The sequence below is a fragment of the Thermothielavioides terrestris genome, chromosome 2, assembly GCF_000226115.1.
Source record: "Thermothielavioides terrestris NRRL 8126 chromosome 2, complete sequence".
NCBI lineage: Eukaryota > Fungi > Ascomycota > Sordariomycetes > Sordariales > Chaetomiaceae > Thermothielavioides > Thermothielavioides terrestris.
Window position 1 is genome coordinate 5,220,424 of NC_016458.1, and position 23,009 is coordinate 5,243,432.

At 59.5% G+C, this 23,009-nt stretch overlaps 9 protein-coding genes across 9 annotated transcripts; 3 read left to right on the plus strand and 6 right to left on the minus strand.

Moving 5' to 3' along the window:
• Window positions 1–524: 524 nt before the first annotated feature.
• Window positions 525–4,029, minus strand: THITE_2114233 (uncharacterized protein). The gene is made up of 2 exons (XM_003652552.1): window positions 1,957–4,029; window positions 525–1,895 (listed from the first exon to the last, which is right to left on the minus strand). The coding sequence occupies exons 1-2, from the start codon at window positions 3,905–3,907 to the stop codon at window positions 841–843; spliced, it is 3,006 nt and encodes a 1,001-aa protein (XP_003652600.1). The 5' UTR covers window positions 3,908–4,029; the 3' UTR covers window positions 525–840.
• Window positions 4,030–6,065: 2,036 nt separating this feature from the next.
• THITE_2114235 (uncharacterized protein) lies at window positions 6,066–8,848 on the minus strand. The gene is made up of 2 exons (XM_003652553.1): window positions 6,566–8,848; window positions 6,066–6,501 (listed from the first exon to the last, which is right to left on the minus strand). The coding sequence occupies exons 1-2, from the start codon at window positions 8,791–8,793 to the stop codon at window positions 6,219–6,221; spliced, it is 2,511 nt and encodes an 836-aa protein (XP_003652601.1). The 5' UTR covers window positions 8,794–8,848; the 3' UTR covers window positions 6,066–6,218.
• Window positions 8,849–10,009: 1,161 nt separating this feature from the next.
• Window positions 10,010–10,485, plus strand: THITE_2143867 (uncharacterized protein; the record flags this gene model as incomplete). Its single annotated transcript, XM_003652554.1, has 3 exons — window positions 10,010–10,154; window positions 10,236–10,356; window positions 10,446–10,485. The coding sequence occupies 3 exons, from the start codon at window positions 10,010–10,012 to the stop codon at window positions 10,483–10,485; spliced, it is 306 nt and encodes a 101-aa protein (XP_003652602.1).
• Window positions 10,486–10,651: 166 nt separating this feature from the next.
• THITE_2114239 (uncharacterized protein) lies at window positions 10,652–12,666 on the minus strand. The gene is made up of 4 exons (XM_003652555.1): window positions 12,265–12,666; window positions 11,768–12,188; window positions 10,925–11,694; window positions 10,652–10,869 (listed from the first exon to the last, which is right to left on the minus strand). Exons 1-3 carry the CDS (start codon window positions 12,328–12,330, stop codon window positions 10,925–10,927), a joined length of 1,257 nt encoding a protein of 418 aa, XP_003652603.1. The 5' UTR covers window positions 12,331–12,666; the 3' UTR covers window positions 10,652–10,869.
• Window positions 12,667–13,227: 561 nt separating this feature from the next.
• Window positions 13,228–14,778, minus strand: THITE_2114244 (uncharacterized protein). Its single transcript, XM_003652556.1, has 4 exons — window positions 14,397–14,778; window positions 14,152–14,242; window positions 13,527–14,080; window positions 13,228–13,449 (listed from the first exon to the last, which is right to left on the minus strand). Exons 1-4 carry the CDS (start codon window positions 14,463–14,465, stop codon window positions 13,333–13,335), a joined length of 831 nt encoding a protein of 276 aa, XP_003652604.1. The 5' UTR covers window positions 14,466–14,778; the 3' UTR covers window positions 13,228–13,332.
• A 763-nt stretch (window positions 14,779–15,541) lies between these two features.
• Window positions 15,542–16,580, minus strand: THITE_2114249 (uncharacterized protein). Its single transcript, XM_003652557.1, has 2 exons — window positions 16,374–16,580; window positions 15,542–16,320 (listed from the first exon to the last, which is right to left on the minus strand). The coding sequence occupies exons 1-2, from the start codon at window positions 16,439–16,441 to the stop codon at window positions 15,903–15,905; spliced, it is 486 nt and encodes a 161-aa protein (XP_003652605.1). The 5' UTR covers window positions 16,442–16,580; the 3' UTR covers window positions 15,542–15,902.
• Window positions 16,581–17,442: 862 nt separating this feature from the next.
• Window positions 17,443–18,276, minus strand: THITE_2045531 (uncharacterized protein; the record flags this gene model as incomplete). Its single annotated transcript, XM_003652558.1, has 3 exons — window positions 17,443–17,695; window positions 17,735–18,056; window positions 18,132–18,276. The coding sequence occupies 3 exons, from the start codon at window positions 18,274–18,276 to the stop codon at window positions 17,443–17,445; spliced, it is 720 nt and encodes a 239-aa protein (XP_003652606.1).
• A 1,285-nt stretch (window positions 18,277–19,561) lies between these two features.
• THITE_2043359 (uncharacterized protein) lies at window positions 19,562–20,501 on the plus strand (the record flags this gene model as incomplete). Its single annotated transcript, XM_003652559.1, has 3 exons — window positions 19,562–19,853; window positions 19,935–20,031; window positions 20,105–20,501. The coding sequence occupies 3 exons, from the start codon at window positions 19,562–19,564 to the stop codon at window positions 20,499–20,501; spliced, it is 786 nt and encodes a 261-aa protein (XP_003652607.1).
• On the plus strand, window positions 20,462–22,384 carry THITE_2114255 (uncharacterized protein). Its single transcript, XM_003652560.1, has one exon. It carries the CDS (start codon window positions 20,848–20,850, stop codon window positions 22,351–22,353), a length of 1,506 nt encoding a protein of 501 aa, XP_003652608.1. The 5' UTR covers window positions 20,462–20,847; the 3' UTR covers window positions 22,354–22,384.
• The last annotated feature ends 625 nt before the right edge of the window (window positions 22,385–23,009 follow it).

Consider the following 23,009-nt stretch of genomic DNA (forward strand, 5'->3'; position numbering starts at 1 on the left):
CCCAGCACTCCATTGCCACCTGCGCCTGTGTGTTCTCCTTGACATATCAGGGTGGGCTTGGTGGACATCCGGCAGCCGGCAGGTAACTTGTGAGTTGATATTTTGAGATGACTTGAATGACACGCAGTTGGCAGCTAGTTGATCAGTACCGGGCAGAGTCTGCTCTGGTTCATGGTGCTGTGCATCTGGGAGTCCGAATCCAGTGTCAGCCAAAAGCGTGCGCCATCCGCCGCTGCTCCTCCACGCGTGGACAGGCACAAGACCCTTGATATGGAAAGAGGAGAACGGGGCATGATTGATTCCTCGGGCAAAACTTTGCCTCGTCTATGTCTACGCACACTTCTGCCGTCTGATAATTGCCCTTGCCGCTTCTCAACCACACACACCCCAGAGAACTGGGTCATGACCACATCTCTTACTTTGCATTTGTTCCGGTAGCTGAGAGGCCTTCCCAAGGCTCTGAGGGACGATCGGCTCCGGATACTCGCACACTGACTGCGGGGCATGATATCTGGGGGGGCACATGAAGTGGTCTGCGAGGGACGTTGACGCAAGAGTACAGGTTTGGGAACAACTGCAGACGAGGGGTGGGGGGCGGAGGCCTGATTGTTGACTTCAGGAGATCCTACTTTAGAACTGATCACTGGTGAATGCACGCTGGCCTGTCGGCTAATCCAATGTTTCCAATGTACATAGGAACTAGCATTATTAGTGATTACATTCAGGTATCATCGTGCTCAACTGCTGTGCCTGCGAAAAGCAGGTATGTCATCCGGTGGTTATCCAACCAACCCGGGGGCAACGGGCACGGAGCGTTGACGAGGTCGTCCCGCTCTCATCTTACCGGCCGATGGTGTTCCTCCTCCCTCGCTCATGCTCTCTCTTCGTTGCCCCAGTCACACGGCTCCATTCCTCCCATTCCCTGCTGATCTCCATGAGCACGCCGCCCATGACCTGCGCGCTGGCCATCAGGCCGTGGCCCTCGCCCTCGAGCACGCGGACCTCGCACCGGCGCATCGTCTTGCCCAGCCACCTCACATTGTCGACCGGCACGCGCGTGTCGCGGCTGCCGTGGTGGATCACCACCGGCCTGGTGATGTCGACGTAGCGGAAGCCGATCGTGTGGCGCCGTTCCAGGCACACCAGCAGGTCGACGGCCGGGTTGGCGCCCGTCGTCGCCAACTGCCAGATGGCGTGCGTCAGGCGGTTGTCGTACAACTCCTGGCGCTCGCGGTTGGCAATCTGCGCACTCGCTAGGGCGGCGGCCTTCGAGATGACCAGCTCCTCCTTGTCCGCCTGTCGCCGGAAGCCCTGGTGGCTGGAGTTGGATCGGCGGTGGCGGTGGCCGGTGCCCAGAGCCTGGGGCGAACCTGCGGTAGGGCCGTTGCTTTCGCCCGGCCGTTTCTGGTCCCCATTCTCTTCCGCCGCCGGGAAAGGCGCATATTTCTTGGGGTCCTCACCGAGGTGGTTGGCGTTCTCCTTGTTCTCCCCCGCTCCATGGAACATGCCCTTCGGCATATCCCTGCTCTCCTTCGCAGCGGCGCTGCTCTTCTTGTCTCGCTTGGCTCTTTTTTGCTTCGGCAGGGAGCTCGTGATGCTGGAACTCGTGGCCGTCATGAAGCTGCTGTTGGCCGCCTTCAAAATAGGCGTCGGGAGTGCCCGCAAGATCTTTTGGCTGGTGGGGATGGCATTTGTTGGAGGCAACGGTGTTTTCTCGCTGGCACCAAATACGTTCATTTGGGAGGGGGGAATCCAGGGGGCAAGCAGGTGAATCCTGCCCCTGATGTGCTGGGGCATTCGGAGCGCGGTGGCAAGAGCATAGATGGCGCCGGCCGAATGCGCCAAGATGGAGAACTTGGTGATCTTGAGGGCTTGACAAATCGCGTACACGTCATCTAAGAAAGATTAGCACCACGAGTGAGCTGGAGTACAGATCTTCGAGAGGGAGCAGCATACCAGGCCAGCTCAAAGGGGTTGTGGTGCCATCGGCATACGGCTCGCTGTCACCGACGCCGGGGCGATCCGGCGTTATCAGGCGCAACCTCAGGGTCAAGGCCAGCTCATCGTAAAAGGCGGTGATGTACCTAGTCAATCCCATGCCGACGCAACAGAAGACGGCGCTGCCGTTCGGATCCCCCACCTCACTAAAGCTGATGACCCGGCCGGTTTGAGGATGCCTAATCTTCTGGCTGAGCCGGGGGCTGCATAGATAGCTTTCCACTGCATCGTCGATGCTGTCGGCGCTCCGCGGCCGCTCATAGGCGACGTGAGGCTGGTCGCTGTGCCTTTTACTTCCCGCCGCGGCGGCTTGGTCTGTCGCATTGTCGGCGCTAGGACTTGGAGCGCCCGAGAGTCGCTTGAGCTTCGCGCTGCTGCGCTTCGCCTTGACGGTGGTACTGCCGCCTTCACTTGCATAGCAGCCAAAGGGATCGGGAGTCAGGCGGCCGGACCGTCGCCGGTACTCAGCGCTCGCTTCCCGGTCTCGGCGACGCCCTTGCGCAACGGAGGGCGAAGGCGCGCCGTCGTCGATGGCATCAGGGTCCGGGAACATGGAGACCGCGGGCGTCGCCGGGTCCGTGCTGGGCGCCTCAGGCACCGGTTTGGACGCCCTCTTGTCCCGCGGCCTGTCCGCAGAGAGTCTCAGAGGGTCTAAGTCATGCCCTTCCCTGTGGCCGGCAGGGCGCCGCTTTGCCGCGTCGCCCCGTGAGGCGCGAGACCCACCACTCTGCTCCTCGAGCTCCGGGATTGTCAGGGACGCGCCACCGCCACCCTCGCTGTCCCGCTTCGAAGTCCGCGAAGTCCTCGCTGACGCCCTCTTCCCGCTGGTTCCGGTCTTCCGCAAGGACGAGTCTCTAGCGGGAATCAGACGTGGATCTGCGAGGCTCTCTGCGGGGCCACCATCGGTTCCGACGTGGTCTTCGCCGTCGCCGGCGGCGAGATCCCCGTTTGGCTCCTCGTTGATGACGGATTCGGCGGCGAGAGGATCGAGGTGTGTTGCACCGCCTGTTGCGCTTAGCCTCTTGGAGTTCCCGCCGACAGCCCCGATGCTGGCTCTTTTCTTTTCGACTTCCTTTTCTCGCAATCTTTCCTTACTGCTCATGTACATCAGGGAGCGTTGGTGCCGGGCGCCTTTCTTATTCCAGCTGTCATGCGACTGTTGCTTCTTCAATCCGTGCGGCTCGGCACCAGGCGAAAGCGGCTCTTGGCTGCTACGCTCGATGCTGACTTTGCCGATGCTCTCAGCTCCGGACGTCAGCGATCCTCTGCTGGAAGGCCTGGAGACACCGCCACTGCTACGCCGCGAAAGGAGGCCTTTTAGGCCCGACGAGTCTCGAGCGCTAGGGCTCCTGGGCGACTTGGGCGCGGTCAAAGGCGACAAGCCGCTCGGAGGCTTGGAAGTCCGGACGACCGGGGAACTCGCCGGGAGGTCTTCTAGAGGGACATCCTCTTCTTGTAAATCCCTCAGCGACGGCTGGGCATACGCGCCGTAGGTGACGCCGAAGGAACCGCCAGAGGGTGAGGCGGGAAGCGACAGCGTGAGTGGGTTGGCCGGGTCGATTGGACTCAGATACGAGGGGCCGTCAAAGTGGTTGCTCACTGGCCTGGAGATGGCAGAAAGCGATGTGATGAGCGACGAGATGACCTCGGGCGATGCAGGCGGCAGCGGGCCAACTTGGTCCTCGTCCTCGTCTTTGAGATAGCGTTCGGCGTATCGGGCTCGGTCGCGGCTCGTCCAGTCGGCAAAGACGTCGTTATAATCTCGATCGCGCTTCGAATGGGAATGGGCGTTCGAGCGGGGAGCGAGCTGGGCTTTGTCGGGGGACTGGTCGCCGCGCCTCGCCCGCTCGCGTTCTCGGGATCTGCGGGGGATAGGGGGAGGAGCGGTGGCCAGCGAAGTTTGCTCCATGGCGGCGGCTATAACCACTGGCGGCACCTTCCTGCAGTCGCTAACCGCGTTCGTAGGCCGGCAGCACGGGGCCAAGAGACGGGAAGGTCGCTCCGGGGGGAGGGCTGGCAGGCGGTGCGCTCAACGCGTGCGTTTGCAGGTCTCAGCGCGCGACTCAAGATTGTCGGGCTGTCTCGGAGGCATGCGCGATGCGGCCGTTGTGAAATGGCGAATGGTTGAGACGGCTGCTGCAAGCGCAAACATGCATGCAGCAAGACGAGGATCCGGCGTCGACGAAGCGGGCTCGCCTGGAGTCAATTGGAGTCAATGCGGTCGGAGAGGGTGGGTCTGGGCCGCGGGAGGAACAAGGAGCCAAGCGGGAACGGCGGATGGGAGAAAAAGATCCGGCGAGGCGGACGAGAGCGACACTCTCTGCGATTGCGATCGGCTACCAAGCCTGCCACGACTTGACGTTACCCGTTCGCCTCGGGCGACAATACGAAGTACACTCGGTAGCGAAAAAGAAGGTGTCTGTCCGCTTGATCCTGGCCAGACTGAGAGACAGGCGGCATGCAGCAAGCGCGGTTTGCACTGTTCACTGCGCTCCTGGTGGTGAAAGGTTCCTCGCGCAAGGAGTGGAAAATCGGGTGCAGCGGAGACCGCAATTGCAAATCCGGAACCCACAGGAAAGGACTGTGTGGGCCCAATTCGACCCAGTCCTGTGGTCGCACAGAAGGCCAGGAACACCTACTGTGGTTAGTGTAGGTAGTTGCGGGTCGCGGCTGTCTTTGCTGCACGCCAAACACTTCGTCCTTAGTGCGGAGAAAAGGACGGAGACCGAGTTCGAGATAATGTGAGTCTACTGTGTAATGCAGGGAGGGAGGAAGAGACTCCCGTCGTGTGGAAAGATGAAGCGCATGGGCCTCTCATCTCGTCCCATGACCGTGCTCCGGTGCCCCTGGCGGCTGGCAGGGGTTTGCCTGCTTCCTCCAATCCAAAGCTTGCCCAATTTTCCGTCCCCTGACCCCACCTGGGCAACAGCCCAGAACCACTGCGCTGGAAAGGAGAATCAGGGCCTTCAAGCGCGGATAGGTAACTAACGCTAACTTGTGTACACCAACGTTAGCGGAAGGCAACAACTTCCTGACCGTTGCTGTTGCTGTCGCTGTCGCATTGGAAGTTGGAAGTCATGGCTCTTTCCGGCGCGTTGAGACAGTTCGAAACGGAATCGCCACTGCGCACGCAGGGTGTCATGACCCCCGACCGCCGACTGTGGGGGTCAGGGAAGGCAGGTATCCATCTGGTTGGAAGACGGGCCGCGGGCGCCCCAGAGTTCTGCCAGGGCTTCTTATTGAAGATGCACTTCCGCCATTTTCAGCTACCTCCTTATTTCCGTTTGACTAATATCGTATTCAGTTTGGTTCCATCGTCATCATGTATTGAACATACATAACCCTACTGCTGCGTTACTATTCTATCTGGTGTTCCGATACCTTCGGTTTAGGGTCGGCATCCTGCTGGTAATACCTTAGTTGAGCTGCTCAATGAGAGACTGCCGCTCGCACTGACGTCATGCTTCAACCTTCGTGGCATCTCCCTTCCCCATCTCAACGGGCCAAAGAAGACAATGAGCGAGGCGATGTCCAGCGCACGCTGTGAACCACAGACTGCAGCATGACTCCCTGAGTTATGCTCCTCCAATTTCTCCCCCTCTCATGTCATCGACCTTCCCGTTCAAACCCCATCTTCCCAAAGATCTGAAGCGGAGGCGGCGAGGCAGCGGCTGGGGTCGAGAGGCGGTGAGAAGGTGGAGGAGGCGAGTGTGGTGGTCCATGATGGGGTTGAGAGGTTAGGGATGGGGATGGGGGTTGGTGGGAGGGGGAACTCGAGGAGCGGGAAGGGGAAGCGGAGGGGATAAGAAGGTAATGGTGATGAGTGAAGGCGATGGGTCGTTCCGTTGTGATGCGGTAGTCGTCTCGTTGTGCCTTTCGGAAAACGAGTTGCCAGTGTGTTTCGGCTTTTGCATGCTATTACTCCTTGGATATCGCAACGATGTTGGTGCGCTCGCAATTTAAGTTAGCCTCCCCGTCGACCGACGAAAAGAGCAGGCCAAATCAGGAGCAGTTCCAGCCCCCCATTGACACCAATGTTTATCCCGTCTATCCTGCCGCTGCCGCTGTGTACCCAAAAGCCCGTAATGTACAATGTCATCCGTACCTCTAATGTGTTGAATGCACCCCCGTATGCTGTGTTCAAGTCATGTATCAGACAGCTCTGATGAGCGGGGCTACGGAAGCCCATGCCAGGGCCCTGGCGCTTCGTTACTGCCGCCTCACGCCCAGCCCTTCCGCGTTCTCAGCCACTCGACAGTCTCGATGCCAGCCTTGACTCGCAAGCCGAACCTGGCGTCCAGCACGAAGGCCTCCCACTTCGAAACCTTGTCCAGGTACTGCCGGCACTCCTCCGCCTTCTGCCGTCGGAATGCCCCGACTTCGTCGGCGTTGCCCTGTGGCCATGTGTTTTGGTCGCAGACGCCCATCCAGGCAACCGCAGCAATCTCGTAGTGCGCGGCCGCGAGGCAGTAATCATCCCTCGTCGAGCCCTTGAAGACGGACCTAAGCACGGTGTCGGTCAGTACGAAGCCTGCCTGTCTTGCCAAACCGGCATGGGGAAACATACTTGTCCATGGCCAACAGGGGCTCAACCAAAGCTCTCGCCTCGGCGCCCCTGCCCAACTGCCGCAACAGCGCCGACTCGGCCAGCAGCCCGATAGCCACCTCGTCCTTCTCCTCCTTCATCTTCGCCAGCTTGTCCGGCGCAGCCGTGCACCGCTCCCACGCCAACAAGCCCCTGGCCTTCTCCAGGTACTTCGGCGGCATCCGCTTGCTGCCGTTCCACAGGTAGATCATCTCCATGGCCGGGCTGACCGCCACCGCGTCCGCGAGCTCCAAGCCCAGCGCCTTGGCGCGCTCCTCCCACTTTTGCAGTTTCCGGCACACAAACACCTCGAAGGGCAGCTGCCGCGCCATGAACCGCTTCCTCCCCGCCACGGTGGGCGCCTTGCGGAGGTACTCCTCCGCCAGCCGCTTGTGCTTCTGCGCCTCGGTGCGGAGGACCGACTTCTCTTCCGGCCCCACGTCCTCCCCGGCCTGCTGGGCCGCATGCGCTGCGTCGCGGTACATCTCCAGCTCAGCGCAGCCGGCGATGTAGTAGTACAGCGCGTGGCTCCAGCTGTTGAGCTCGACGCAGCGCAGGAAGTTGTCGCGCATGGCGGGCCAGTCGAGCACGTACATGGAGCTCATGCTCAGCTCGAAGTTGTTGAGCGCCGTGATCTGCCGCATCTTGCTGTCCGTGTTGGAGGCCAGCAGGGCGATGGCCTCGTCCAGCCGCCGCGAGTTGGCCAGCATGCGCGCCTCCTCGAGCTTCCACAGCCGCGAGTCAGGGTAGCGCTCGCGCATGGCGGCGAGCAGGGCGGTGCATTTCTCCTTTGGGTAGCTGATCGTCGGAATGTCGCTGTCGGCGGTGCCGCTGCTGTTGCTGCCGTCCGAGTCGGCGGCGGTGTCGTCTAGGTCGTGCTCCGGCGGCAGGATGTCGGCCATACCGAGGAAGGTGTTGTAATAGTTGAGGAGGACTAGCCCGGCCATGGCCCCGTTGATGTTGGGAAACTTGGTGGACTGCCAGAGCATTTTGATGCCCCTGTCGCGGTCACCCTTGAAGCCAATGATGTACAGTAGACGGGAAAAGGCGGGAGGAACCATAGACAGGAGGAGGAGGAGGATGCCAAAACACATGTTTGCGCCGCTGTGGACAAAGATGTCGACAGTGGACCTGAACAGCCCTTTATCGGCGCCGGATGTGTTGAGTTGATCCAGGTGGATGCTGCCAGGCGTTCGTGTTCCGTTTTCCAAGCCATGGTTGGAGGGCGGGAGTGAGACAGGGATTGTCTCTAAATCCTGGACCACGGACAGCTCGGCCAGCTTCTCATCAAGCTCTGTCGTTGGTTCCACATCAGGCTTGCGTTCTTCGCGGGTTGGGGCCTCTGAGGCATCTCTGACAGCCTGTACCGACTCTCCATCACCCTCATCGGTTCCCTGGATTTTGGGCGTTTGCGGCTCCTCCAAATCGACAAACTCGGACTCGTCGAAGGCTCCCGGCATCGGGTCTTCCGAAAAGCTCGGTTTCCTCGCAGAGGCTATCCGCTTCTCTGTCCCATGTCCTATTGAGCTCAGATAGCGCGCTTCCGCCTCGATGATGCCGTCCAGCGTAATGTAGGCTTTCCGCAGCTTGTAGAACCCCTTGATCGCTTCCGTCAGGCTTTCGTGCATGACACCCACAACGGCGTTCATCAGTTGCGCCTCCGCTTGCACGAGGGCGAACTCGGAACCGGGCGGGTAGATCTTGCTCCAGCGCTCGTCCCCGTCCCCGTCCCCAGCAGCATTTAGCGTAGCAGTCGCCGGCTTAGAGTACCAATAACCAGTCCCAGCTCCGGAGCCGGTGCCCGACTTCTCGGCCGCTTTTTGTTCCTTCTTCATGTCGCTCCACGCCCTGTTCTCCGTTTCAGTCAGCCGGGTCGCCGCCTCCGTCATGATATCCTTCTCGAAGCCGAGGATGCTCCTCATGAAGGTCGAAACTCCCAGGCCAAGCTGGTGGAACGTGGAAGAGTCCTCGCGCAGGCGGAGCCGGGCTTCTGCTCCATCAATGTCGTCGTTCATGATAAGCCCGGCGGCGGCCATCGCATCCTCGATGTCGCGCGCTTCCTGCTGGGTGGGGGTAGCCGGCGGCTTGGACCTGCCATTGAGCGTCCCAGTACTAGCGGTTGGGCTCTGGGCAGGACTGGAAGACTTCAACGAGGGCTTGGGGTTGGGCGCCGCCGCAGAGCCGCGGAACCACGAACGGAGGGCCGACATGGTTGCCTGCGGAAGCGACTCAAGTGAGCCGACGGCCTGCGAAGTATGCGCCGAGCCGACGGCGTCAAGGAGGTCGGCGAAAGGGAGGCGGGAGAGGAAAAGGCAACGTTGCCCTTCTGCATGGAATGGGGAAAGATGTGGACGTCAGCGGAAACAGCAAGAAAGGGCCTCCAAAGAGGCGAGCCGGCTTGGCCGGATGCCAAAGGCCCGCAACAACTCACAAACCGGGTCGTCGGAGCCTAGGAATGCGCCCGCGAAGGACCCGAACCCTTGTCCACGGCCTTGCTGCGGGCTCCGGGCTGAGGCGCAGGCAACCAATGGGCCAGGCTCACCCCGCCAAAAAAACGAGATTCCAGACCTGCCCCTCCAAGAACGGAGATAACGACCAATAATGGAGATAACAACGAGATCCAGAGATGCTTGCACCCTCTGGCTGACGTCCCGGGGATGGTCATGCCGTCAAATACAGATACGGAAGACCGATCCGTGCTCAGAGCGCTTTAGCTCTGCCCCTAGTGCTTCGTACACGACAGTACGCTGGATGTGCTGGTGCATACCAGACTTGGCAGGTTAGACCCAGTGCAGGTTTTCACTCGCTGCCCTATGTGCATAACGTTATTCCGCTTGGTCGTCCTGGTCAGGCTAGAAGACAAAAGGCTATCCGCAGTCGGGAGGACATACCAACATACCTACGCAAGGGCATGAAATTGGTGCTGCGGGAGTATGCGAACATCATCCATCACACCATCTGTTTTCTAAGCCGCCAAACTCATCTGGTTACAGAATCAGTGTGGATCGGAGACGGCTTGCTTGTGCGGAATACACGTAAGATTACGGGGTATTGATTGATTTGGTCCGTGCGCCGAATGGCCCCGCGACCCTCACACCTGCGCGGATGATGCCGTCGTCAACAGCTGCCTTCCACCTTGTGCACCTTGTGTGGGCACCCAGAGAAAGAAAGACGCAGACCCAGACACATTGATCCGCATCATTTTCAGTCGCCGCCGGCTCTCACAAAACTCAAGCGCAGTGGACATCGATCGCCAATTTCTGCGCCCAAAGACCGCCGCTGACCAGCAAAAGGCTCAGCTGATCCTTCTGACGCAGCAGTTGGGCGCCTTCCACAACCTTGCCTCCTGACTTCGAGCTTGGCGAATCGCCCTCCCAGCTCGCAACACACTCCACACACATCTCAACACAAACCAGCCTGCCCACGATGGCCTCCTCACAAACCACCTCCAAAAAGGACGACCACAAGACCGCCACCACGGAGAACAAGCCGGACCAGCCGCAGGCCACAGCAGAGCAGAAGCCGGCCGCGCTGGAGGAGGACGACGAGTTCGAGGATTTCCCGGTTGACGGTGCGTCAGAAAAGAAAACAATGCGTTATCCATTATCACACAGCTTGGGCATTTGCTGATGACCAGTGGTGGCACGGACAGACTGGGAGGCCGAAGACACAGAGGCCGCGAACGGCGGCGGCGGCGGCGAGGGGACACAGCACCTGTGGGAGGAGTCGTGGGACGACGACGACACGACCGATGACTTCTCAACGCAGCTCAAGTACGTGTCCAGGCCGCCCGCCCGCTCACCCTACCTACTTTCAGGCACTTGCATCGGGATCGGGGCGGGAATGCTGACCAGCGCGACAGGGAGGAGCTGAAGAAGGTCGAGGCATCCAAGAAGCGGTGATTGGGCGATACCGTGCGTAGACAATAGAGGGGTGGAACTGAACTTTACGGCAACACCTGAGCGGTGGATATCGGACACCTGAGCCCGGAGCAGTTGAACTGCTGCTGGCACGTTGGCATACGGGTAGCCGCACAGTTGGGTCTGGAAGGGCTATGGCGGCCTGCTTAAGGGCAACTGCGCTTCATCGCGGACGGGATGGCACAGAGGTTTTGTCTGCAGTCGGAATGGGATAATATCCACGCCACCCAGGCATGAAGGTTGGAAGTGTGCATGCATCCTTAGCAAGCACCCATCTGCCAATGCTCCCAACTATTGCAAATAAGAGAAACATGTCTATTGCTTGACTAATCACCGCAGATCAGGCTCATTCAAAGCATCGACCTCCTCCTAAGTCCATTACTATGACTGCCCTATTGACTTCCCCTCTCTGGGCTCGTACCTACTTGCGCTCGCTCAGCGCGACAACACCCGGCAGCGCCTTGCCCTCGAGCAGCTCCAAGCTGGCACCGCCGCCGGTCGACACGTGGCTAAGCTTGTCCTCGACGCCATACTTGGCCGCCACGGTGGCCGTGTCGCCGCCGCCGATGATGACGATCTTGCCGCTCTGCGCGGCGGCGACGGCGGCATCCAGCGTGGCCTTGGTGCCCGAGGCGAACTTGTCGAACTCGAACACGCCGGCCGGGCCGTTCCACAGGATGGTCTGCGCCTCGTCGATGGCGGCCTTGTACAGCTTGACCGACTCGGCGCCGCAGTCCAGGCCCATCCAGCCGTCGGGGATGCCCTCGGCGTCGGTGGCCGTGCCCGTGTTGGCGTCCTTGTCGAACTTGTCCGCCGTGATGTAGTCGACCGGCAGCACCACCTTGACGCCGTTCTTCTCGGCCTTCTTCATCAGGTCGCCCACCGTCTTGGAGCCGGCCTCGTCGAAGAGCGACGTGCCGATCGGCACGTTGTACAGCGTCTTCTTGAACGTGAAGGCCATGCCGCCGCAGATGACCAGCGTGTCGACCTTGTCCAGCAGGTTGTCGATCAGCTGGATCTTGTCCGACACCTTGGCGCCACCCAGGATGGCCAGGAACGGCCGCTTGGGCGACTCGAGCGCCTGCGCGAAGTAGTCGAGCTCCTTCTTCATCAGGAAGCCGGCCGCCTTCTGCGGGAGGTCGACGCCGACCATGGAGGAGTGCGCGCGGTGCGCCGTGCCGAAGGCGTCGTCTGGGAGGGAGCGTCAGCATGGGTTTGAGTGACACATCGGGGTCTACTGCGCGGTACTAGGGAGTGAACGGACTGATGTAGATATCGCCGAGCTTGGTCAGCCCCTTGCGGAACTCCTCCACCTGGGCCTTGTCCGCCTTGATCTTGTTCCCGTCGGCATCGGTGCCCTTGCCCTCCTCCTCGACGTGGAAGCGCAGGTTCTCAAGCAGCACGACCTCGCCGTTGTTGGCCTTGTTGACGATCTCCTCAACCTCGGGGCCGACGCAGTCCGGCGCGAAGGTCACGCTCTTGCCCAGCAGCTTCTCGAGCTCGGGCACGACGGGCTTCAGCGAGTACTTGGGGTTCACCTTGCCGTCGGGGCGGCCCAGGTGGGACATCAGCACAACGGCCTTGGCGCCATGGTCGATGGCGTACTTGATGGTGGGAACGGCGCCGACGATCCGCTGGGGGTTGGTGACCTTCTTGTCGGCGTCGAGCGGCACATTGAAGTCGACCTGGGATAGCGTTCATATTAGTTTCTGGGATACCCTGCTCCCACCACGAAGCGACAGGCCCGGAGGTCCGACATACGCGAATCAGGACACGCTTGTCCATGAGGTCGACGTCCTCGATAGAGAGCTTGTTGGCCAGAGACATCCTGATGATTCTCCGAAGCAATTGGTGTAGAAACGGAGTTCTTGGTCGGAAAATATGGGCGAAAGTCAGCGGGATCGTTCGCAGGTGTTGGACGGCAGGTAAAAAAGACGCAGGACGGATCTGGCGACGGAGCTGCCCAGACCTGGTGTGGGATGGAGGGGTAGAGGGGTAATAAAAAGTTGGTGGGGTCAGCCACCATGCAGGAAGCTGTGACGTCTGCCCATTCATGGTTGGCAGGCCCTGGTTCTTGTCTTTCGTTGTCACACAGCATCTAAGCAATGCGAAGATCGGACCACCGAGCGAGTTGGTTCCATCTTCTCAGCTGATATGCATGCATCACATCGTCATCCACATTGTTTTGAGACGAGATGGTTTAAACACGCAGTAGGTTCTCGACCACCTCGGAACCCATGCTGCCCGTAACACACAGCTGGTTTGGGTGACTGCCAGCCTAGGCTGGGCGATTCCTTGGTCTCCTTTCCACCACTGTATAATTCTAGGAGGCTGGACTGAAGTATCCCATTGCCAGCCCTAATGTGTTCATGGCGTCCGGGCTGTTTTGTGCTTAGTGGGGGTCAAGCAGGATATCCGGCACCGTGAAAGTCGCAGTGTCAAGTGGGAGCTATGGCCTCCCCAGCTCAAGCGGGTCCGACGCCTCCGAGCTGGGCAAATGGTTCCATTGAGACAACGAGACCAAGAAAGACCGGGAGAGGCCTGGCATCATGTAACAGCGCTACCTTCCTACGACAATACTACAAAGAATCCGCTCCCCAACTCCGTACGCCTCGGTGACTAATGATCACCAGAATCCAGACCACCCACGGTTTCCCATGCCACCTGCTAATACAATGTTTAAGCCCTGAGGAATAAGGAAGGCCGAGATGCAACCCCGGATGCGCCCATCTTGTATATCGAACACTTCGGCTTACGCCGCCCGTTTAACAGCAAATCCTTGTCCAAGCCGCTCTTCCTTCGCCGCAAAAAAAACGACCAGCAGACGACTTAAGGGAGTCGGATATCAGACCGGCTGGTGATATAGCGGCTCTCTTCGACGTCGCCAGCAGCATTCGTCAGTGACAAGTAAGCGGTCCAGGCGATGCCAACCGTCGAGACAAAGGGCTGCAATCATACATCCTCATCAGCACAGCTTCATTTCACGAAGACACCACACTCGAAGGAGAGGTAGGGTGACTCACCAGCTGAAACTGCACGGGCATAAGCCGGAAATTGACGATCTGCACCGCCGGCCAGAGCACGTAGTTGGCCTTGAGCGTCGGCACGTACATGTCGCGCAGCTTGTGGTAGACGGCGCGGCGCCCGCCGCCCTCGGCGATCGTCATGGCCGTGAAGAAGCAGGCGACGCCGAACGGCGCGAAGATGAGCTGGTCAAAGGCCACGCGCTTGATGGCCGGCAGTAAGGCGGCCGACTTGGTGATGGGGAAGGACCGCTCCAGGAACTTGAACCAGCGGAACTGGATCGGCGCCATGCAGAAGCCGTAGGCCATGAAGCGCGTCAGCCGCTCGAAGTCGAAGGGCGGCGGCAGTGCCTTGGATTCCGGGATCAGCTCGCGGTTGCTGAACGGGTTCTTGCGGTCCAGCTCGTGGATCTCGATGGCGAGCGCGTCTTCGCGCGGGTCGAGCTTGCCGTTAGGGTGTTTCCGAAGCGCCCGCTGCCGGATCGCTGTGATGGTCTGCGCGACCGTGTCGGCGACGCCGCCGAGGATCGAGTTTGTGACCATCGTGGTAAGTACTGTCGAATATCGCCGTCAGCATATCGGCAGCCGGTGGTCTAAGGGAAGCGGGCGGGGGGTGGGGACGCACGAGGTCGTTCATCGAAGTACGCGTTGAACCGACTGGTCAGCCGGGCGAGGAGAGCCATCTCGATGAAGAAGATGATCGCATGCAGCAGCGGCTAGAAGATGAGGCTTCGACTTAGCAGCATCCCAAGCCATGTGAGGTTCTCAAGAATAGTACAGGGTAGCGAGCAGTGATGCAGGTCTCGGGATTCAGATGAAAAGTTGGATGTTTTGGATATGGTGGCAAAGCGCTGGAAGGGGCAAACTCACAATTCGGCCATAGATGTATCTGCTGTTGATCGCCCGGAGCCAGCGCCGGCGGTTCAACTCCCAAGACATTGTGGACGACCCTGTAGCGGCGTCGATTTACAGAGCGAAGCGTGGGCAAAGGCCTGATATCGGATCCGGTCCAGGGGTTTGCGGTGTCCAGCCCGCCAGAGAAAGCAAGAGAAGCCTCGAAATATTGGCCTGCGTATATGACGACAGGTCGCACAGTGAATGCCCCACTTCCGGGCTTGCGATTGGGACAAGGACGCTTGGCGATAAGCACGCGACCCACAAGGCTGCGTTTCGGGGCCTTGAAGCAAAAGTGGTGGAGTTAGAAATCCGATGGAGTGTTTTTTGGTATCGTGTAGTATAGGTTGGCGGTTCGGGGGATGGATTCTCAGCTCCCCGAGCCCAGTGCGAGTGCTTTGAAATACCCATGTCCGTGCTATGCACTGTGCCTTTCAACCGAATCCGCCCGCCCCACAATGGTTGCGACCTCGAAGCGCAAGATCATGGTTACACAACACGGCCGAGAAACTAAACCGAAAAGGCTGAAGAAAGATCGTGGTCTTCAACAGCAAGCTAGAACCGACACTCTCCTGTTAGTTAATGGGAATCATGAAGCCAAGTGGTACACTACACTAGTGTAGAAATCGGGTATACACTAATGGTACATAGGTTGGTGAGCTCCCCAAGCTCAGTGCGAGTGCCCTAGAATGCCCCATGTCCGTGATTGTGCACTGTGCCTCTCAACAACCTGCAGTGCCAATTGGGCCTGCCGCTTTTCCGCTTCGAGTGACAATTCTGACAGTAAGAAGAAGCAGGAACAATTTTTCAGGAAGAATGCGACAGTTCACTTAGTGAGCAGCGCGGAACCGCACGATGGACCGTGATAAGTGCCCTCCCTACACGTGGACGTAGAATGCCCTTACTGTGCAGTAGAGGAGACGCGACACGGGACATGACTGTACCCGGGTAATTTCGACATCCGAGTCTCCGCACGTTAAACGGCATCCTCTTCCCTTTTTGGTGCACGATCGCCGATCGCCAACCACCACGACGGCGCCGTTCCGAGTTCCGAACTTCGTGACTCCCTCCCACGGAACGCCAGCACTCTGGCGATTTCTTTCCTCAAACGTCGCCAGGATCAGGGAGTTCTGTCCGAGCGACAACCGTTTTCTGGCTCCCCCGTGGTCGAGCCCGCAACAATTTGTCGCGAATAGCATATCACAGTCAGCTAAGCAGACCTGTAGCGCCTTGGAAGTTGAGTCTACCGGTGGTGGGGGGTTGGGGGATTGCAAATGGCGTCGCAGGGCAACAGGCCACTTGAGGTCCTCCTGAACGTTCCAACTGAGATGCTGGCCACGGTCACACACCGCCGTCGGGCCAACGGCCTGTTCCGTCGAACTGTGGTTCCTCGACAAAGGTTCCCCTACAGTACATTTTTCGACAATGTGCAACCAAGATCAGCTTAGAGAAGACGGCGTTCAGACACCACCGCCTTCACCCTTAGTTCCGCTTTGGCTTGCCCTCCCCTGCGGCACGCACCGTGACCGGTCCAAACACGCCCAACAGCGTCAACCAGCGCAAGACATTCAGCACCCCGCTGGCCGCCACAGCGCCCCAAACCATATCGTTCCACTGGGACGGTTCTAGAAACGCGTCAACTCCAAGGGCACGGTAGGTCGCGTAGACATGCCCGTAATCGGCGAGGGCTACCGCAAAGAGATAGCCCTTGACGGTCGCGGGATCGCGCGAGAAGCTGCACACGACAGCCACCGGAGCGAGCAGCAGCAGCACGTTGAGCAGCTGCAGCGTGACGCCCAGCGCCTGCGGCGAGAAGTCGGTCGTGGACACGCTGGCACCAGGGATCTGCGCAGCGAAGTAGCTGTGGGGGTCCCGCATGCCGGCAAGGTATGCCCAGATGCTGAAATGGCGTTACGGTTGGGCAAGCGCGTTGTTGGGGGTCAGGAAACTCACAGCAGAGCAGGCTCCAGGACGCCGAAGACGACGAGCGGGAAGACGGGCAGCGCGGAGCGAGCCATCATGTACACCGTTGCGTGTGGACACGTTGTAACCCTCCTCCGGGCGGGTTGAAGACTTGTAACTACTTGACTCTCGTTGTCAAAGGGAACATGCAAAGACGAGATGGCGCGCCGAGCAACCCGCGACTGGGTCTCAGGAAGCTGGTTGCTGACGTGAGCGGGCAGGGAACGTCGGCGGTTGGCTGTTGACCCCTGCAACGCATCTGCAGGTCTAAGGGGGCATCTCGACTCACAGTATGGACTTCATACGGATTACAGCAACCAGAAATCAGGCACCTCGCAGTGAGCTTGACCGTTGCAAGATGAGCTTGTTTTGATAAATCAATGTCTGATCTCAAACACCGCCCACCCAACGCTTCACACCACAAACCAACAAATAGAATAGACATGAACTAGAAGGAAGGGGAGAAAAGTGAAGGGCGAGAAAAAGAGGAAACAGCTGTCCTCTAGTTGCGGGAATCCACATCGAAACACCCCGGGCCGCGTTGCTCGGCAGGAACAACTTGCAGGTTCCCTTAATACAACCCGATTCTATCGGGCCCGCCTCCTTTCCGTCACCGGCACCCTCCTCCTCCCGGTGCTCCGTGTTTCCATCTGGTGCCTCGAGCCTGGCTTGGGGTGACTGGACGTGTAAAACTTGGAAGCATGGCTTGATAGACTGCACAAGAATGAACCTTCGTACGTCTCTGGCAGCATGGAAATTTACGTCACTTCACGGATAGCTCGGCTGGATGGATGAATACCTAGGCGAAGGAATTTGGCCAACTCCATAGTGTCACAGTACTCTCGCTCGCCATGTGCAGGAACTACTAGGAACCTTATCCTTGACACAATCGCACACCAGCTCCTGGATTTGATGTCACTTCTGTTGCTAGGATACCTATTGCAAACCAGCGCAAATCCGCGCGAAGTGACCTAGGTGGTGGACTTGGGGATCTCGGTGCTTTTCATCTTTCTGACTGGAAAAGAATGCCGCAGGTCGAAGGAAGAGCAGGGCAGACACGCTAACCTCGTTCGACCACTTTCCACACACGTCCACCGATTGTTACCTCATCGCCGACACTGGCCTCGTGCGCGAAATACGTGGTCATATCGGTCGGAAACTCCTGCTCCCCGAGCCGCACCTGTCTCACCCATCTCTGCTGGTCAGAATCCCATTTCAGTCTTTCGAGCGCAATGTGATCGCCGTCGCGCGCAAACGCCTGGCAGTACTGGCCCAGCCGGACCACGAGTCCCCTCCGAGGCCTCGTTTCCGGGCTGCCGCCGTCGCCGGACCCGACCTCCGGGCCCTGCCACTGCAATGCGAGACAGGTGACTTCAGCTGCACCGCCGCCGGCGCAGGGCACCGTCTCCACCGGCTCAGAGCGCCACATCTCCTCGTAATCGGTCTCGACGCCCGTGGTCGGGTTCACCATCCGGCCCTTCTCCAGTGTCAGGGCGGGGTCGGACGGGTGGCCAAGCATGTGGCCCTCGTCGACGACCGATTCGGCGTCGGCAGTGCGTGAGTCGATCCAGTGGTGCCATTGTGAATGGGATGCGCCGTTGATGTTGCTTGAGGATGAGGTGGAGGTGCCGGCGATGGCCCAGTCCAGTTGTGAGGGAGGGATGACGGGGTCTGCTGGGCAGCCGGAATGAGCATTGAGAAAAAGGAGATGCGGGAGGGCAACGCGAGGCGGGCCCACGGCTCACTGACCGGATGCCGGATCCGACGGCAGTGGCTTTAAGACGCGAATGTCCACAAACCGGCGCTGCGGTGTGGTCAGCACGATGGTGGAGGTCGGCTCACTGGCATCGTCGGGGAGCCAGCGGATGTATTCCCGGATCGAAATGTCGCCCATCAGATGAATGTGAGTTGGGTCTTGATGCTCTCCCGAAATGCTTGTTTCGCGTAACCGCGGATTGGATAGGTGTTGTATGCGGGGCACAAATGTCCAGCTCGCGGAGGCCGGGATATTGCAGAGCTTTCCCCAGGTTCACCCTAACCCGTTCACCAGGGCAACCCCGGAGCCTGAACCCCTGAACCCCTGAATCCCTAGAATTAGAACCCCCCCCCATGAACCACGTCAACGAAGGACAGTTCATTGACCTTGGATGAGTTGGTCACGACCCTCCTCACGCCAAGCGCTACCCACGTATATCTAAGATGCAACGGATTCAGAAACTATCGCAACTGCGTTTCCCGCAATTCATGGCCCTGATGTTTGGTGCCGCGACATGTTATCTGGAGCCTCGAAACACCGTCCCAGCACAGCAGGACCAAGTCCACGCGCCATTCCCTTGGTGATACAAAGCGGAAGAGACTCTTGGCTTCCTCGACACGGCTTGTCTCACAAGCTTGCCCACAGTTTTCTGTCGCCTGTCCATAGTCAACCTGATCACCTCGTTCGCCGAGTTTGGGCTTACTATTCCTAGCAATGTTGCTAGTTGGTGTTAATAGTGCTAGAACAAGCAATCGATTGGTGAATGGATAATTTTAGGCAAGCGTCTAGGGAGGAACTGGACAACGAACAGGTGAAAAAAACGTAAAAAGGAAAAAAGGGAAAAAAAAAAAAAGTGAAAAGAGAAAAAAAAAAGAAAAAAAAAAGGCAAAGGGCTGTCTTGAATAGTATCAGTGGCCACGAAATTGGCATGAGCGCATCTGATAGTTACTTGAGGAAGTCATGATGGCAAGTCAGATCATGCTTTCTGTAGATGTCGGGTCCCTGATCATGAATCTGTTGTTTTGCTACTCTGGACCTTTCGATGCAGCAGCAGATGCAATCAAACCCAACCAAAAAGAATTATGCCGTCGGGGTTGTCTGACACAGCGGAAAACCACGGCTCGGGCTCAAACCAAAGGCACTGTGCACCCCCACGCGCCCCCACCCTCGAGGGTGTACGGATTACTTTACCAAGGACTCGGAACTGAGTTGCAGCGCCGAGCATCGGCATTGGTCAGCATCTTCCAAAAAAATAATAGCCGCGTAAATCCGATCCCCGTTGGCTCCGTTCCGAAACGGCGCGCTGGCAATGCCGAGTCATCGGCCTCCGCAGTTGCGACATCAAAACCCATGAGAATTCCATGAAAGCGGTGCGCAACCGCCTCAACGACTAGTCTGCCAGACACCACACAGCGAGAGCAAGATGTCGGTCTGTTGGACGTGCCGGACGCTGCTCCGGCGCCACATCGACGTCCTGCGGCAGTTGCGCCAGCGCCGAGCACATTCCACCAACAGCGACAGGGACCCGGCGAAGGCGAGCAAAGACGTGCTCCAGCAGGAGCAGATCCCGACCCCTAACAACGTGCCGACGCTCAACTTCTGGCAGCGGCTGGGCCCGCTGACGAGGGCCGCCCAGGCGTACGCGCGGGCGCAGCGCAAGCGGCCATACACGACGCAGGTCTGCACTTCGTTGTTCATCTACCTGTGCTCCGACAGTACGTCAGGCCCTCTTCCACCGTGGTTTGCAATTCTGCAGTGGTTCGCGCCAGATGGCCAGGTATTAACGGCCGGTGCAGTCTCGGCGCAGAGCATAGGCGGGCGAGACTACGACCCGATTCGGACGGCGCGCTCGTTGTTGATCAGCTCAATATCGTCGATTCCGAGTTATCACTGGTGGGTATTCGTTCTCGTGCGCTGTCGCGGGGGGACTTCTTGATCACTGACGACGAGGTGTGTGTGTTTCTAGGTTCGTCTGGCTCTCCAACAGCTTCAACTTCGCGTCGCGCCTCCTGTCGTTGGCCACCAAGGTCATTGTCAACCAGATCTGCTTCACACCAGTCTTCAACACATATTTCTTCGGGATGCAAGCGCTGCTGTCGGGCGCGACCCTGGCCGAGACGTGGGAGCGCATCGTCAAGACCGTCCCCGTCAGCTGCGTCAATTCGTGCAAGCTGTGGCCAGCAGTCACTGCCTTCAGCTTCGCGTTTCTCCCGCTGGAGTACCGGCCGGTTTTCGGAGGCGTCATCGCTGTTGGGTGGCAGACATATCTCAGCTACCTCAACCGGTTGGCCGAACGGAGTGTTGCTGCCGCGCGGGCGAAGGCCCTGGAGGAAGCCCCAGCCATCGGCCAGGTCGCCGCCTAGAGGACGAGCATGGATGAACGCGTGTTTGTTCGGCTCATTATATCCTAAAGAAGAGCTTGCGATAGACTTGGGGGATCCATTGGAGATAGACTTTGGCGGTAATTGGCGTTAGGTTTGTTTTTGGTCGAGAGAGCACTCACTGCCTCTGTCTTGTTCTTGAATCGTTCCACTGCGGGGCCGACGCCACAGTACGGTCTCGAATCTGACACGGCGCGGGAGCAATTGACGCAGGAAAGGGACCGAGCTCCAGAATTTCCAAACCCGAACACCAACATCCAGCCGACCCTGGCCGCCGCTCGTTCTCCAAGCCATTGAGCGCTGGTTCGCCCAGCCCTCGTCCCCAAAAATGGCGGGCACGTATTTGCGAGCCCAGCGCTCCCTCGCGCCCGCCCTACGACCGTTCTCTCGTGCGCAACCGAGACTCAACAAGCCCGTCCCGCGACGGGCGGCCTCGACCACCTCAACCTCCTCCTCGTTCTCCAGCCGAGCTGCCTCCACAGCCCGAAACATCCTCGTCACCACCGCCCTAGCCGCTGCTGCTGGCCTAACCTACTATTATGTCACCGACACCCGCGCCTCCTTCCACCGGTGGCTCGTGCCCCCACTGTTGCGCATTATCTTCCCCGACGCCGAAGACGCCCACCACGCCGGCACCGCCGCCCTCAAAACACTCTACTCGCTTGGCCTGCACCCCCGCGAGCGTCCGTCCGCGTTGAATTCGGACCCCGCTCCCAATTCTAAGAAGAACTCGTCCTCCTCGTCCTCATCTCCCGCCGCCAATCCGCTCGCAGTCACGGTCTTTGGCGTGCCCCTCGCCAACCCGATCGGCATCTCCGCCGGCCTGGACAAAGACGCCGAGATCCCAGACCCGCTCTTCGCACTGGGCGCTGGCGTCGTCGAGGTCGGCGGCTGCACGCCGCTGCCGCAGGCGGGCAACCCGCGGCCGCGCGTGTTCCGCATCCCCGCCGTCGACGGCCTGGTCAACCGGTACGGGCTCAACTCGCGCGGCGCCGACGCCATGGCGGCGCGGCTGCGCGAGCGGCTGCGCAGGTTCGCTAGGACGCTCGGCCTGACCGAGCGCGAGATGCTGGACGGCGAGGCCGGCGACGCGCTCCCCACGGGCAGTCTGCAGCCCGGCCGGCTGCTGTGCGTGCAGATCGCCAAGAACAAGGCCACGAATGAGAGGGATATGCAGGCGGTCATCAGGGACCATGTGTACTGCGTGCAGAGGCTGGCGCCGTACGCGGACGTGCTGGTGGTGAACGTCAGCAGCCCCAACACGCCCGGGCTGAGGGATCTGCAGGCGGCGGAGCCGCTGGCGCGGCTGCTCGGTGCTGTCGTGGACGAGGCAAAGCGGACACACCGGAAGGTCAAGCCGAGAGTCATGGTCAAGGTGTCGCCGGACGAGGATGATGATACCCAGATAGAGGGCGTCGTGCAGGCGGTGTGGATGAGCGGCGTAGATGGGGTGATTGTGGGCAACACGACCAAGCGCCGGACCGGGTTGGTGCCGCAGGGGGTGAAGCTGACGGGCAAGGAGCAGAGGGCGCTGGCCGAGGAGGGAGGTTTCTCCGGGCCGGCCATGTTTGACCGGACGCTGAGCCTGGTTGCGAGGTACCGCAAGATGCTCGACAGCTACTCGCTCAAGGCTGCCGGGGTCGACGGCGCTTTCCCGCCGCAGAAGGTCATCTTTGCGACCGGCGGCATCACCAATGGTGAGCAAGCGTTGAAGGTGCTGAATGCCGGCGCCAGCGTGGCCATGGTCTACACTGGCCTGGTGTACGGGGGCTCCGGCACGATTACGCGGATCAAGAAGGAGATGCAGGAAAAGCTCGCCGTGACGGCTGCATGAGGCGACCGGGCTGCCCTGGTTGGCACGCTTGTGTACATACCTTTCGAATGCATGCTTCAGGGTCAAACATGAACATCAGTTGGAGGCCCAGGCACTTCGAGGAGCACGAACAAGTTCCAGGCGAAGCAATAACCCGGGCGCCTGGGTTTCGATACACCATCCACCACATGGGAGAACGTCCTAACCCTCAGAATTTGCACTCTTCTCAACAAGCAATTTTCGTCGATGGCCGACCTGCCATTACGTCCATCTCGAACTTCCACGGCGCTAGGCAGCCGACTACCTATTTCACTCCTCCGCTCCAAACCTTCGACCGTCCATGAAGTTCCCCTCTTGGCTCCCAGCGAGGCATAGGCGGGATGGAACTCGCCCTTGGCATCTCGGAGGCCGGCGCGCTCCGCAATGGCCAGCGTCACGGTCCGAATTTGCAAGATGCTTGCGTTATGGGAAGTAGGTTTAAAATTTCTCGCCTGCAGCCGCTCTTGCATGGTTCCCATGATCAACCTGCAACGATGCAAGTTCAGTTTGGAGGGCTGAACACGCAATCTTCTTGCGAATATGACCGAACGCCTCGCCTGCTGCAAGACGGAAGCAACTCTGGCCGGCAGCATGCAGGTGTGTGCGGGGGATTCCCCTGGGTCGCGTGTAAGTGATGT